This window comes from Mauremys mutica, unplaced genomic scaffold (assembly GCF_020497125.1).
Source record: "Mauremys mutica isolate MM-2020 ecotype Southern unplaced genomic scaffold, ASM2049712v1 Super-Scaffold_100095, whole genome shotgun sequence".
NCBI lineage: Eukaryota > Metazoa > Chordata > Testudines > Geoemydidae > Mauremys > Mauremys mutica.
The window spans coordinates 140,759-154,274 of NW_025423264.1; the positions used below are offsets into that span (position 1 = coordinate 140,759).

General features: G+C 44.3%; 1 protein-coding gene across 1 annotated transcript; it reads left to right on the top strand.

Moving 5' to 3' along the window:
* Nucleotides 1–286: 286 nt before the first annotated feature.
* LOC123358689 (heat shock cognate 71 kDa protein-like) lies at nt 287–7,346 on the top strand. The gene is made up of 8 exons (XM_045000994.1): nt 287–1,508; nt 2,327–2,532; nt 2,683–2,835; nt 2,943–3,498; nt 3,908–4,110; nt 4,639–4,837; nt 5,537–5,769; nt 6,747–7,346. Exons 1-8 carry the CDS (start codon nt 1,304–1,306, stop codon nt 6,822–6,824), a joined length of 1,833 nt encoding a protein of 610 aa, XP_044856929.1. The 5' UTR covers nt 287–1,303; the 3' UTR covers nt 6,825–7,346.
* Nucleotides 7,347–13,516: the final 6,170 nt, after the last annotated feature.

Sequence of the window (13,516 nt, forward strand, 5' to 3'; positions counted from 1 at the left end):
CCGGGGCTATTTAAAGAGCTGGGGCTCCAGCTGCCTCTGCTGCTCTGGTCTTTTAAATAGCTGCCGGAGCCCCACCACTTCCCCAGGGCTCTGGCAGCTATTTAAAGGGCTGGAGTGGTAGAAGCAGGGGAGCCCCAGGCCCTTTAAATAGCCCCCGGAGCCACAGGCTGCTGCTGCTACCCCGGTGGGGGAGGGAGGGAGGAGAAACCTGCAGGTTCTGAGCGGGGCAGTCAGGGGCAGGATGTGGGTTGGGGTTGGATGGGTGGGAGGGAAACAGGCATGTGGGTCTTGTACTGTACTCACCGCATGGTTCCCTACCGGGACTTCGGCGGTGGGTCCTTCACTCGCTCCAGGTGAAGGACCTGCTGCCGAAAACCTGGAGCGAGTGAAGAGACACACACACACACACACACACACACACACACACACACACACACACTGCCAAAGTGCTGCCGAGGACCCTGTAGTGAACTGGTTCCTAGGATTTTGGGAGCTTATCACTCCACAGGGGATGGCAAGAGCGCAAGCACTAGAGCGCCTGGCTTCCCTGCCATGTGATGCGGTGGGGGATGCTGGGACATGTAGTCCAAGGGCCTAACCCATACGTGGTCTGTGTAAAGTGATGCATGCTGGGGTCTTAACACCTCCGCTTTGCTTCCTGGCTGCTGCTTTGGTGCAGTATGGAGACTTTGCTTCCCAGCATGCAATATGTGCCCCCTTATCCCATGTGGCTGGAATGACCTGCCGCTGCATGCCGGGAGGTTCGCTCTGCAGAGCAGGATTAAATTGCAGCTATGTTTTTTTTCCATCCCGTCATCTTTTGTTGGCCAAATGGCTCAAATTACAACATGTAATACAGGATTCTGTACCCTAGGCATGGACTGTGGCTTGTCTACTGGACTAAAAGGCCATGTGACCTTAAGGTTTAGCTGTAAATGTAGACTTCATGAGTCATTTAGCTACTAACTTGTAAGGGATTTTGTCCTATCAGATAAGCTTTTTTGGTTCACTCTGAGGCCACATGGTATCCTGTGCATGTTGCGTGCCTTTGTTCTAGTAGCTACTCTGCAACTCAACTCCACATTAATTATTGATACTTTGCACGTAAGCAAATAGAAACATGAGCTACTAAACTCATGAAGTTTAAATCTTGCTACTGTTGCTAATGTTTTTATTTTTTTTTAAAAAGGAAAACATAAGTTCCACTAACTTCTATCTTGTACCTGATGTAGGTCATTTTTAAACATGGGCTAACAAACTGAAGTGTTTATGTGTAGTAAACAAGCTTCTTATTACAGGCAAAATGTCTAAGGGGCCAGCAGTTGGAATTGATCTTGGCACCACATATTCCTGTGTTGGTGTCTTCCAACATGGCAAGGTGGAAATCCTTACCAATGATCAGGGTAACAGGACCACGCCAAGTTATGTTGCCTTCACAGATACAGAGAGGCTGATCGGCGATGCTGCAAAGAACCAAGCTTCAAGGAATCCTACTAACACAGTCTTTGGTAAGAAAAGTGAAATGAGACTTTAAAACTGAGATCAGAATACTTCAATCGTGTAACCATTAAACTGAATAAAGTTGCTGTATCATTGCTTAGCTAGCATAAAGTGTGTGGCTCTTCAGCTTGTTAGGGGGTATAGCATCATGCAGAATTGGGCTCTCTAATTTGGATGTAGATGGAAGTTAGAGGCCTCGCTTCTCCATTCTTTCCATTTTGGCATCAGTTTAGGTAGCAGTGTCTATTTGCTTTCGATGAACACATTCTGGGAATGGAGGAACAAATGCCATCTTTTTTACAGCACATCCTGTTGTGCAGGTTGGTGCTCAAATTGGCATGAGGCATAAGTTATTTAGACTCCAAGTTTGATTCATAGTCCTTAAGCTAAAATGATCCTAGTTAATTATTATTTTCAGCTTTCATTGAGTTCAGCTGTTCCATTTTAATTAGTATACAGTTGGACTTTAAATCAGTGGTTTTCAACCTGTAATCTGCAGACTGCCTAAGATATCCAGAGCAGTCTGCACATCCAAGGTTGAAAACTACTGCTCTAAATCATGCAACCTCCATTTACCCTATAAAGTGGAGACTTTTGCCATTGTCCTGATACTAGTAGATAGGATGGCTTAAATGTGCTCATACCATGGCAGGAGTTAAGCCTCCATAATTCCAGTGACCAAAATAGCTAGATATTTGGGGAGCGGAGTTATTGTGGGAGTTGCCTCATGTTAACTTAGACACAGGACATAACGGAAATGTTAATGACAGCATGTTTGTAGAATGATGAATTGGAATTGTTACTGATAATAATTGCCCCTTTTCAGGTGCAAAGCGGCTGATTGGTCGTAGATTTGATGGTGCTGTTGTCCAGTCTGACATGAAACATTGGCCTTTCACTGTTGTGAATGATGCTGGCAGGCCAAAAGTCCAGGTCACGTACAAAGGGAAGACCAAAAGCTTCTACCCAGAGGAAATATCTTCCATGGTATTGACTAAGATGAAGGAGATTGCAGAAGCATACCTTGGGAAGGTGAGACTTAAGAGCTGAGTTTACTCAGCTAACTCTCCTAGAATTTAAGGGGTTAATAGTTTCAAACCTAGCTTGAGCTTGATTTCATATGTTCATATACCATGTAGATGAAAGTCTCAGATGATTCTGACTTTTTTCTCCTGCCCATAGACTGTCACCAATGCAGTGGTCACAGTACCAGCCAGCTTTAATGACTCCCAGCGCCAGGCCACAAAAGATGCTGGAACCATTGCAGGTCTCAATGTGCTCCGGATCATCAATGAACCGACAGCTGCTGCTATTGCGTATGCTTTGGACAAGAAGGTGAACAAGCTGTACTATAACACAGCTAAACAGCATAGTAGATTGTTAATCAGCTCAATATTGGTGAGATGTAACATCAGTAACAAAACTCTCTCTATTCCTTACAGGTTGGAGCTGAAAGGAATGTCCTGATCTTTGATCTTGGGGGTGGCACTTTTAATGTTTCAATCCTCACTATTGAGGATGGCCTCTTTGAAGTAAAGTCAACTGCAGGTGATAACCACTTGGGTGGGGAGGATTTTGATAACCGCATGGTCAATCATTTCATTGCTGAATTCAGCCGTAAGCACAAGAAGGATATTACTGAGAACAAGAGAGCAGTTAGCCGTCTCCGCACAGCTTGTGAACATGCAAAGCGTACCCTCTCCTCTAGCACTCAGGCCAGTATTGAGATTGACACTCTCTATGAGGACATTGATTTTTACACCTCAATTACCAGAGCTCGTTTTGAAGAGTTAAATGCTGATCTGTTCCGTGGCACTCTGGATCCTGTGGAGAAGGCCCTGCAGGATGCCAGACTAGACAAATCTCAGATCCATGATATTGTACTGGTTGGTGGGTCCACCCAAGTCCCCAAGATTCAGAAGCTGCTCCAGAATTTCTTCAATGGCAAAGAGTTGAACAAGAGCATCAATCCTGATGAAGCTGTGGCTTACGGTGCAGGTAACTCATTCCCCCAATAACTGTTTTTGGCTTGTAATGCCAGGTTTGACTATGGGTATAGATGTATGCAAAAGACTAACACAGCACTCAAGCCATGGCTAACTATGGCTAGTAAGCGATCGTCTCCCAAGTTTACACTTAAATGTTGGTCACCTGTGGATCACAATGGCATCAATGAGAAATCACTTACACTTAGTTGAATACTGTGCATATTTCTTAAATCCTATTGGATAGCATCTTTCCAGTTCACTTGCGTTGATGAATTTGGAACCAAATTCATCCATACTTTCCACCAGAAGTGGACTGATAGTTAAAATCGTCCATGAATGTCCGAGCGAGTTAAAAAACCTGTCTTTCCAGTGACAGTATTTTATTTTGTAATGTCTTCACACAGCTTCTTTTTTTCCAGCTGTTCAGGCTGCCATCTTGTGTGGGGACAAGTCTGAGAATGTAGCAGACCTGCTGCTGGTGGATGTCACTCCTCTGTCTCTTGGTATCGAAACAGCTGGACGTGTCATGACGGTCCTGATCAAGCGAAACACTAGAATCCCCATCGAGCAGACTCAGACATTCTCCACTTACTCTGACAACCAGCCTAGTTTTCTGATTCAAGTATGTATCTGGGCTGGAGTAATATTCTTCAAATGGTTAAGGGGCTGCTACTCAATTCCCTTCAGTCTCTGTACTGCAACAAAACCAGCATAATCTGGTCTCAGGTACTGAGAACCTCCAGTTTAAACTTCAAACTCCTCTTGTAAGGAAGTACTGTACTTGTAATGGAAGTTATCTACTGATGAGTGTGCAGGTCAATCTCGGTGAGTAGTCTCTCTCTCAAGGCATGGTAGGTTTTGAAGAATCCCTTCCCTGTTTGAGAGTTGATTTGTGAAGGAGTAACTTACGGCTGCTATGATAACATTCCAAAAATCATTTGTAGCTTCCACTAGAGGTTGAGAAACCATGTTGGCTCAAAGTACCTTCCTTGGATGTCTGAGCGACCATAACACATACTTCACTTGACTTCCTGATCCTCAGGAAAATACTAGTTTGCAAGTAACACAGATTAAACTTCATATAGCAAAATGCTTACACTCATCTTGTTGGCCCTTGTTTCTTCTCCGCCCTGCCCCCACCCCTGGCCAGGTCTATGAAGGGGAGAGAGCCATGACAAAAGACAACAACTTGCTGGGCAAGCTTGAGCTGACTGGCATCCGTCCAGCTCCAAGGGGTGTACCTCAACTTGAAGTAAAATTTGATATTGATGCCAATGGCATCCTTAATGTGTCTGCTGTGGACAAGAGTACTGGCAAGGAGAACAAGATCACAATTACCAATGACAAAGGTAGGCAGTGCATAGTCCAGGTGGGGTGGGGGAGGAGATGCAAGAGGGCTGCAGTAGTTTGTAGGACTGCATAATGTCACCTGAAGTGGGTGGGTGAGTGCATATACCAGTGATTCGTAGAATGGAAGTCCAATCTTATTGCTCTAGGGGTACTGGAACCACCAACTCCAGCTCCTTTCCCAGAACAACCACCACCTTGCTGGGGTGTACCCCAAGCTAAAGCAGCTGCCTGGTCACCCATTCATGCTGATGAGGAATAAAGGTAACAATTGGAGATATACCAATCTCCTAGAACTGGAAGGGACCTTGAAAGGTCATCAAGTCCAGCCCCCTGCCTTCACTAGCAGGACCAATTTTTGCCCCAGATCCCTAAGTGGCCCCCTCAAGGATTGAACTCACAACCCTGGGTTTAGCAGGCCAATGCTCAAACCACTGAGCTATCCCTCCATGTTAAAACCATGTTGCAAATTACACAGGCATTAAATTCTGATAAAACCTTTAACATTGGCTTGTTTTTTGTTTTGTATTTGTTCCTCTCATCTTCAGGGATACAGTGGTTCTGCATACTGTACACTCCAAAAAGGAAGTATGGGTTGATGTAGATAGTTTGAAGCCTAAAAATCTCATTCCATGAGTACAATATTTCTTATAGTAATGTGGCCTACAAACTTAGTCCAACTGACTTACCGTATCTTACAGGTCGCTTAAGCAAGAAAGACATTGAACGCATGGTCCAGGAAGCAGAGAAATACAAAGCAGAAGATAAGAAACAGCTTGATAAGGTGTCTTCCAAGAATTCTCTAGAATCCTATGCTTTCAATATGAAGGCCACTGTTGAAGATGAGAAGCTCCAGGGCAAGATCAGTGATGAGGACAAACAGAAAATCCTGGACAAATGCAATGAAATTATCAACTGGGTGGATAACAATCAGGTATGTGAAAATTATAGCTCCATGAGAGGAATTTTCATCATCCAAAAACTGGAATTAAAAGCTCCATCAAAGCTTCCTGACTCATTTTAACCTGACAAGGAACACACTTATCGAAGTGTGCAGCAACAGATGGGCAAGTCTCCTGCCATTGTAATCTTAACTAGTCTTTTTGTATTGTAATGGCTTACAAAAGGCAGCAGTACCAAAATCCAAGGTGGGTTCCTAGTTTCTATGGGCAGGCTGTAGCTATTGGCCTAGATTGAGTGGCAGGAGATAGCTAATGGTCACTATGACGAGAGTGACACCAAAGCCATTCGTAGTTTCCACCAGCAGTCGAAAGACTTGTGTTGGCTTAAAGTACCTTCCTTGGATGTCTGAGTGACCATAAAATCTTTCTAAAAGACGTGCCTTAATAAATGGATTTCTCCTGGTGGTACAAGATACAATGTCAGATCAGATTCTAGTTACCAACTCAGCTAAAAGAAAGGGATTCCTGAATATTTCCTTTCCTGAGTGGACATCTTGCACTCATGAATTGAATTAAAAAGCAATTCCTTGCCAAAACTGCTGACTGTCTCTTTGACTGGCCTATAAGATGTTAATGCTGTAGATTACATAGGTTCCAAGCTCTTTAGCAGTGGTTACTGTTAATCTGTAGCTTTCCTTCTGCTTAATTTTTTGTCCATATTTACACTTTGTTCTAGATTCTGAATTCCTCTATGTAGCTTGTCAAATGCCTAGCTTGGCATACTACTCTCCCCTACCTATCCTTGTCACCCAGGCAAGCGGAAATTGACTAATAGTGCAAGCCTCCCCCACCCCACATGGGGTTTGCATAAAGTACATTGTGGCTTAAGCTGCCATCTTAACCCTGACCCAAGGTAAATGGGAAAGTATAAGCAGTAGGTTGGTTCTTGAGCTGGCTTTCCAGGGGCGCACTTGCAGTGAGTGTACAAATTGTTCTCTATATGTTCCAGGCTGCTGAGAGAGAAGAGTTCGAACATCAACAGAAGGAGCTGGCGAAGGTCTGCAACCCCATCATCACCAAGCTGTAGCAGAGTGCAGGAGGGATGCCTGGTGGCATGCCTGTTGCATTCCCTGGTGGTTGGAGCTGCCCGATCTGGAGGGGCCTCATCTGGACCTTGAGGAGGTGGATTAAATGCACAGGAAGCAACCTTCCACAGCTGGCTATTGTAATAAGAGGAGGCCCTGAAACAAAGCCTTGTATTAGAGGCCCAGTATGAAGCCCAAAGCCTGGACTAAAGTAATGGTCAAGACTTTACTAATATAAAGCAAAGTTAAGCTGTGAGCCAGAGGCAGGCCCTGCTCACAGAAGCTGGCAAGGAAAGAGCAAGATACAGACCTAAAAGGTCCTGGACACCAGGTATCAGACCGTTCCAATACTTGCACATTCCACACAGATAACAAGGAAGAGGCTGACCCATCCTGAAGATGGGCAAAAGGGTAATATGATGGATAGAGTTGTTTTGTTCATACCAACATGTGTACAAGGTGAGAGGCGGCACCTTGCTACGCAGAGGGGTTGTACCTCAATACGTCAGGACTGATGTATAACTTGTTTGTACCTGGGTATAAGAATGCATCCCTGGGGCAGTGGAGTGTCCTGCCACTGACTGAGCCGGTCCATTGTTGGGGGCACATATTTGTAGTATGTCCTGTAGAGTCTGCTTTAAACTATTACTGTGCTTCGTTTGATAATAAACCTGGCCGGGTGCCTTATTAGAATCTGCGGTCACTGGAAGTTCTCTCAGGGTCTGCTGTCAGCTATCTGCAGAGCCAGGGTAGCACACAGAGGGAACATGCATGCAGCCAACTGATCTGAACATTGAACAGAGCAGAGTACCACACTGGTGGCATCTGACACCCAGGGGCGGCTCCAGGCCCCAGCACACCAAGCGGGTGTGGGGGGCACTCTGCCGCTGGTCCCGTGGCTCCGGTGGACCTCCCGCAGGCATGCCAGCAGAGGGTCTGCTGGTCCCGCGGCTCCCATGGACCTCCTACAGGCGTGCCGGCAGAGGGTCTGTGGGTCCCGCGGCTTCAGTGGACCTCCCGCAGGCATGCCGCTGTGCTTGGGGTGGCGAAATGTCTAAAGCCGCCCCTGCTGACAACAGCTATTTCTTAGCATCGAAGCAGTTGAAGAAAACTCCATTTGAGCTGCTATATAAATTGTTTCTGGGCATTTTAGGCATTCTAAATCCTTGAACACATGCACAGGGATGGGAAGGTGAACACGATTGCACTTTCTTAGGGGTGTGTGTGTGTGTGTGTGTCCCACACCTATGTCTATGAACTTTTATGTAGCCTGATGCACAATAACGAATGGCATAGGGGTCTTCCCACAGATAAGTACACCACAAGAGAGTGATATGCGTACATACCTGTCATCAGTGTGTACACACACGTGCACCTATGGATTAACTGTACTCTAATATTTCTGTGGGTGAGGAATGAAATCTTAAACTTTAAGTTTCAAGGGAACTATGCTAAACTTGGTTTCCTTAAGTTTTATTCTTATTTTGTGTATTAGGTTTTGATTTAAGTTAGCCAAGTAAACCCTAGTCAGCTTTAGCAGCTCTTAGCATTTTCTAAGCATTGCATCCCTCACTTAAGAATTGAGAAACCTGAACTGCAAGGCTGGTCCTGTGTCTCTTACCACCAGGTTATCAAGGAAGGGTGTGAGTACATTAACCAAAACTTTGTTGCATATAATACTATATTCTCATATGTAACTTTTAAAATAGCAGTAATGCAATTGTAACTTTGTAACTTTTGAGTATTTTACCATTTACTTACTAATATTGATTTTAATAAAAAGTCTTTAAAGCTATATCTGTCTCAGTGTGAGCTTCCTGTCATACCCCCGAGGGTCCTTCATAAATTCTGTGCAGACTGATTCAGGACAAAACTTTGATCTTCTGATCAAACAGATTGGTGAGCCTAAACCCATACTTAATAATTAAGATCAAATAAAATTACATTAATAAACTAAATTCCCATATTATCCGACTATATATTAGTACACCTTAAATCCGGCTACAGGCTGGTGAGCCAGCCAGGAGTCTCAAGGGGTGTGTGACAGGGATTCCAGGCATCCTTAGACCCCCTGAAAATCTCACCTGAGACATAAGTAAAGAGTTAAAGTTACAAGGAGTTAGAGAGCAAGAGTTGTGTGTCTTGCTAACTCACTGTTAAGAACACAGGAACCTGATTTCCTGTGGCTGCAACTTGGCAGCAAGACCAGTATTTCCATTCTGTTTTGTGGTTTAACTTAGTTTTGATGTATCAGTTTTGAACTTAATCTTGCAAGATTAGTAGTGATGTTGTTAAATGTGTTTAAGGGGCTTTGTTGGAGGTTGAAGTTGTAACGAATGGTACCGATTAAAAATATAAGCAGTAGCATCGGGCCCGCTGACCCACACTGAGTGGTGGTGGGGCAGTTAATAAATCCATGTATTAATTGCCACCAAGAGGCTGCAATAACTCAGAACTTGTATAGTTCTTCAGTCCCCACAACTCTCCCAGGGTGCACCTCTGATCCATCTGCCTCAGTATCCCCAGTTGTTTGGCAGGTCCCGACAGAGGGGAAAAGACCTTTCAATCAGCTATGAGTCATCAAGGGAAGAGAGGGGAACATGCCCCCCCATCGTTCACTTGGGACTTATTGAACTAGGTAGAAAACCAGTTTGGGGTATTGTTTCCTGTTTCTGTGAAAGGACGCCTTCAGTTACAGAATAAAGCAACAGAACGTTCATTCTAGTTTATTACATAAGCTAGTGAAGTGTTAGAATTCAAATGAGTTCTATGTTGGGTTAAGGTGAGTGGAGTAAGGGCAAGAGTAGAGTCCGTTGGAATTGCCCATAGTATGGCTTTAGAAAACCTTGCCAGAAAATACATTCAGGAACATGGAGGAGGTTTAGAACAGCTAAAGAACAGCAAGATATCTAAGCATTGTAAGCATGGGGTTTTGTGAGTAACGTATTTGATGTAGAAACAAAGCAGAAAAAAAGGCTAAACTGGTGAAGAAAATAGCTGTTAAATGTCTGCTTATAGTTTGCTGGTGGAACCCTTCTGCCCCTCCGAGTTGGCAGCAACAAGGGCCGGGTTCAGTATCCAGGGGTTCTGTTTCAATAACACAATGCAAAACCGGCTCGAGCCCCCACCCAGTGACCTGGGACAATTACCTACCACCCCCCCGGGCGCCTCTAGGAGGTAATACTTCCCCACTCGCAAGCACAGAGTCTGAGTGTAGCAAAATCCTTTTAATAAAGGAGGGAAACAATGTGGCATCATGTGGGGGAAACACCACAAACAGGATTATAACACAAATCATGAGCAAAAGACCCATCTCCAAGTATATTTGGCAATGTCCTTTTCCCCTCAGGGTCTTAAGTCCAAATCACCCCAAAGTCCAACAACCCCAAAAGTCTCTGTCCCTGGTCAGTGCCGCCCCAGAGTTCAAAAGTTCATTTGCAGTTTTACCCCCCCCCCAGCCTGGGTGGAAATGGGGGGGGGGCACACAGGGTGTAAAGGGGCATTTTATGTGGGCTGAGGCCAACTGCCCTGCCTCTCCATGGAGATCTGCTGCAGCCGTCACCATGAACAGCTCTGCTCCGCTCCACCAGCCCTCCCATGAACTACTCCAGCTGTCCACTCCCTCCCCCCGGCCAGGGTTTAGAGCAATACAACCTTTATTAAAATAAAATAGTAAACAGGGTTTACTTTAAATAATCTAAATCTGTCCTAATTTTAGTATTAAATCCAAAGTTCTTAAAGATCCCATCAATAACCAAAACCTAAATGAAAAATTGAAATAAACAATGTTTAATTTAAAACCCAAACATTAAGAAAAACTTTGTTTTTAAAAACAAAAACTAACAAATGCCATAAATTAATCATTTCATCATTTTATCAAAAGGGTGTGCTACTGCAGGATGATAAAATAACATAAAATAAATAACCCTGACCACTAAAGCCTCCTATAAAGGAATTGAATCCTTGAATACTGGCCAAATCTGTATAAAATATGTAGAATTATGTCAAAACTGGTGTTGCAGGTCAGCCATTCGAATCCAGCAAATGTCAATTAAAAGCTCCATTCCAACTAAAAAAGACAAAACAACCCAATAAACCAAAACAGTCACAGCCTGAAACAAACCTACACAGAAGCAAAATTAAACCTTTGCCAACACTGGAACAAACAATGTAAATTTCTAATTCTAACTTCTTGTTTCTCCCAGGAGGAAAGTGTTTTGCATCCCAGTAACCAGGCTGTCACTGCAGCTTTCCTTTCACTAAATAAGATTTTTACCAAATATAATTTGCCCTCAGTTTTCTCTATGAGAAATTGAAATTGTATCTTTGCACTAGTATCCCAAGTGTGCAAGTCCATCCCCTCAGAGTAGCCCCACACTCTGAGCCCAGGAGAGACTCCCAACTGGTTTGTGCATTTGTAACCCTGGGGCCTGAAGCTGATGAGAGAAAGGGAAGTGAGCGATCTTGGAGCTTTCTGATACCCCCTGCTGGGAGCACAGGGAATTGACTGAGCGACGTCCTGGCTAATTTTCACCTTGTTCTCTGCCAGCAGGCTCCACTGGAGAGCTGGGGAGTGACTTGACCATGGCAGCACCCTATTTACATATTAAAAGCCAGCATTTGGGGGCCATTGGGGTGAAATGTGAGTACTTTTGGGGTTGGGACCCACATGAGAAGGGATGTGGACAAACTGGAGAAAGTCCAGCAGAGGGCAATAAAAATGATTAGGGGGCTGGGGCACATGACCTACGAGGACCTACAGGCCATATCCTGTATGTTAAGCTAAGGCAAAGTTAGCATATCTATATTGTGACCTTTTACTCAGAAAGGAAACTTGACCTTTATCTTGTTACTTAAATAGAGAAGTACCCACGCCTGTCTAGACCAATCGACAATGGAGAATGGCATAAGGGGTTTTTCAGTGTTGTACCCACAGAATTAACAGGTACACCAAGAGGGAACTTATGTGCATATGTACATGTCATCAACACGCACAAACATACTAGCCTATGAAGTAAGCGTACCCTAATGTTTTGTCGATGGGGAATGAAATTTGGGCATAGGAGGAAGGATTTCCGGCGCTTGTGCCCTATAAAAGAGGTAACCCACCTCGCTAGAGCACGTCGCTCTATCATTCTAACTTACTTCCTCCACTCTCTCTCTATCTACTATCAGTAGGCACCTGTACTTGTTCTTAAACTTTAAGTTTCAAAGTAACTCGGCTAAGCTCGGTTTCCCTAAGTTTTTATTTGTTTATTAGGTTTTGATTATAAGTTTAACATAGTCAAGTAAACCCTAAGTAACATTAGCTTTTTCTAAGCACTGCATCTTTCACTCAAGAATTGAAAAACCTAAACTGCAAGGCTGGTCCTGTGTCTCTTACCACCAGGTTATCAAGGAAAGGTGTGAGCATATTAACCAAAACTTTGTTGCATATAATGCCATATGTATCTTTTGAATAGCAGTAATACAACTGTAACTTTGTAACTCAATTATATTAAATAAAATGTAAGCTAATAAATTAAATTTTCATCATATTTTCCAAATTAATATTAGTACACCCTAAATCAGGCTACATGGGACAGAGAGTTGGAGTGCAGGGGAATGAGGGCACTGGCTCTGGGGGTGCGGGCTCTAGGGTGGGGTTGGAATGACAGGTTCAGAGGGCAGTAGAGAGCTCAAGCTTAGGGCAGAGAATTGGGCTGTGAAAGCTCTGGAACAAAGCCAGTAAAATGAGAATTTAAACATGAGAAAGAAAAAGATCAGGCTAGAACAAAAAATGGTGGGGGTTGAAAAGTTTGAGATACAAGTAAGAAAAAAACACCCCCCTACCCCAGAGCATTTAAGAACTAAATGAGAAATACCTCTCCCCCACTGCACCAATAACTCTAACAGGAGCTGACTGAGGAAGAATCACCACTTGCCAGCAGTTTGGTTTGGTCTGGAATGGACCATGAACATCTCATTCCCACAAATCTGGTGTGCCTGGCCTGGGACAGGGGAGGGGCTCCTCTCCTCTCCATTGGGGACATGGCGGGATGAGAGATGTGACAGGGCTTTATGGGAAATCATTATTTCCCTGATCATGTGCCAGTCCTAGTCCTTGCTGACCCAAACAAACCGTTTATCCTGCATGCTGATGCCAGTTTGGAGGGCCTATGAGCACTCTCATACCAGGAAGTGGAAGGCAAATGTAAATCTGTGGCCTTTGCCAGCTGAGGACTGTCAGACAGCGAAACTCGCTATCCCATCCACCAGCTGCAGTTCTTGGCCTTGAAATGGGCCATCACTGAGAAATTTCGAGACTACTTGTCTGCTGCTCAGTTTCAGCTATGGACAGAGAACAATCCACTGACTTCTGTGTTAACAAGGGCTAAGCTGGATGCTACAGGGCAGAGATGGGTGGCTACTTTTGCTAGCCATAACTTCAGCATTCAATACCAATGAGTTGGTATAACAGGGAGTGTGATTTATCAGGACCACCAATTCTTGGCAGGGGGGAGGATGTAAGCAGGGTCAGAATGAACTCTCCCCTGCCATCTGTTGGTGATGTGTTGTAAAGGCCTTTTGTTGCTGATGTGCATGGTCACACCCACCCCGCATTGCATGATGGGGGTGCTTGTCCAAATGGTGATTTTGGCTGCTGTGGGATCCCCAATCTCTTTCTTATTAGGGCAAGAGTAATAAAGTGTAG

Excerpts from the sequence above, each read along its gene's own strand:
- LOC123358689 (XM_045000994.1), top strand. The coding sequence starts at position 1,304 with ATGTCTAAGGGGCCAGCAGTTGGAATTGATCTTGGCACCACATATTCC. Across the intron at positions 4,111-4,638 it reads AGCCTAGTTTTCTGATTCAA|GTCTATGAAGGGGAGAGAGC; the intron begins GTATGTATCTGG and ends ACCCCTGGCCAG. Across the intron at positions 4,838-5,536 it reads CACAATTACCAATGACAAAG|GTCGCTTAAGCAAGAAAGAC; the intron begins GTAGGCAGTGCA and ends CGTATCTTACAG.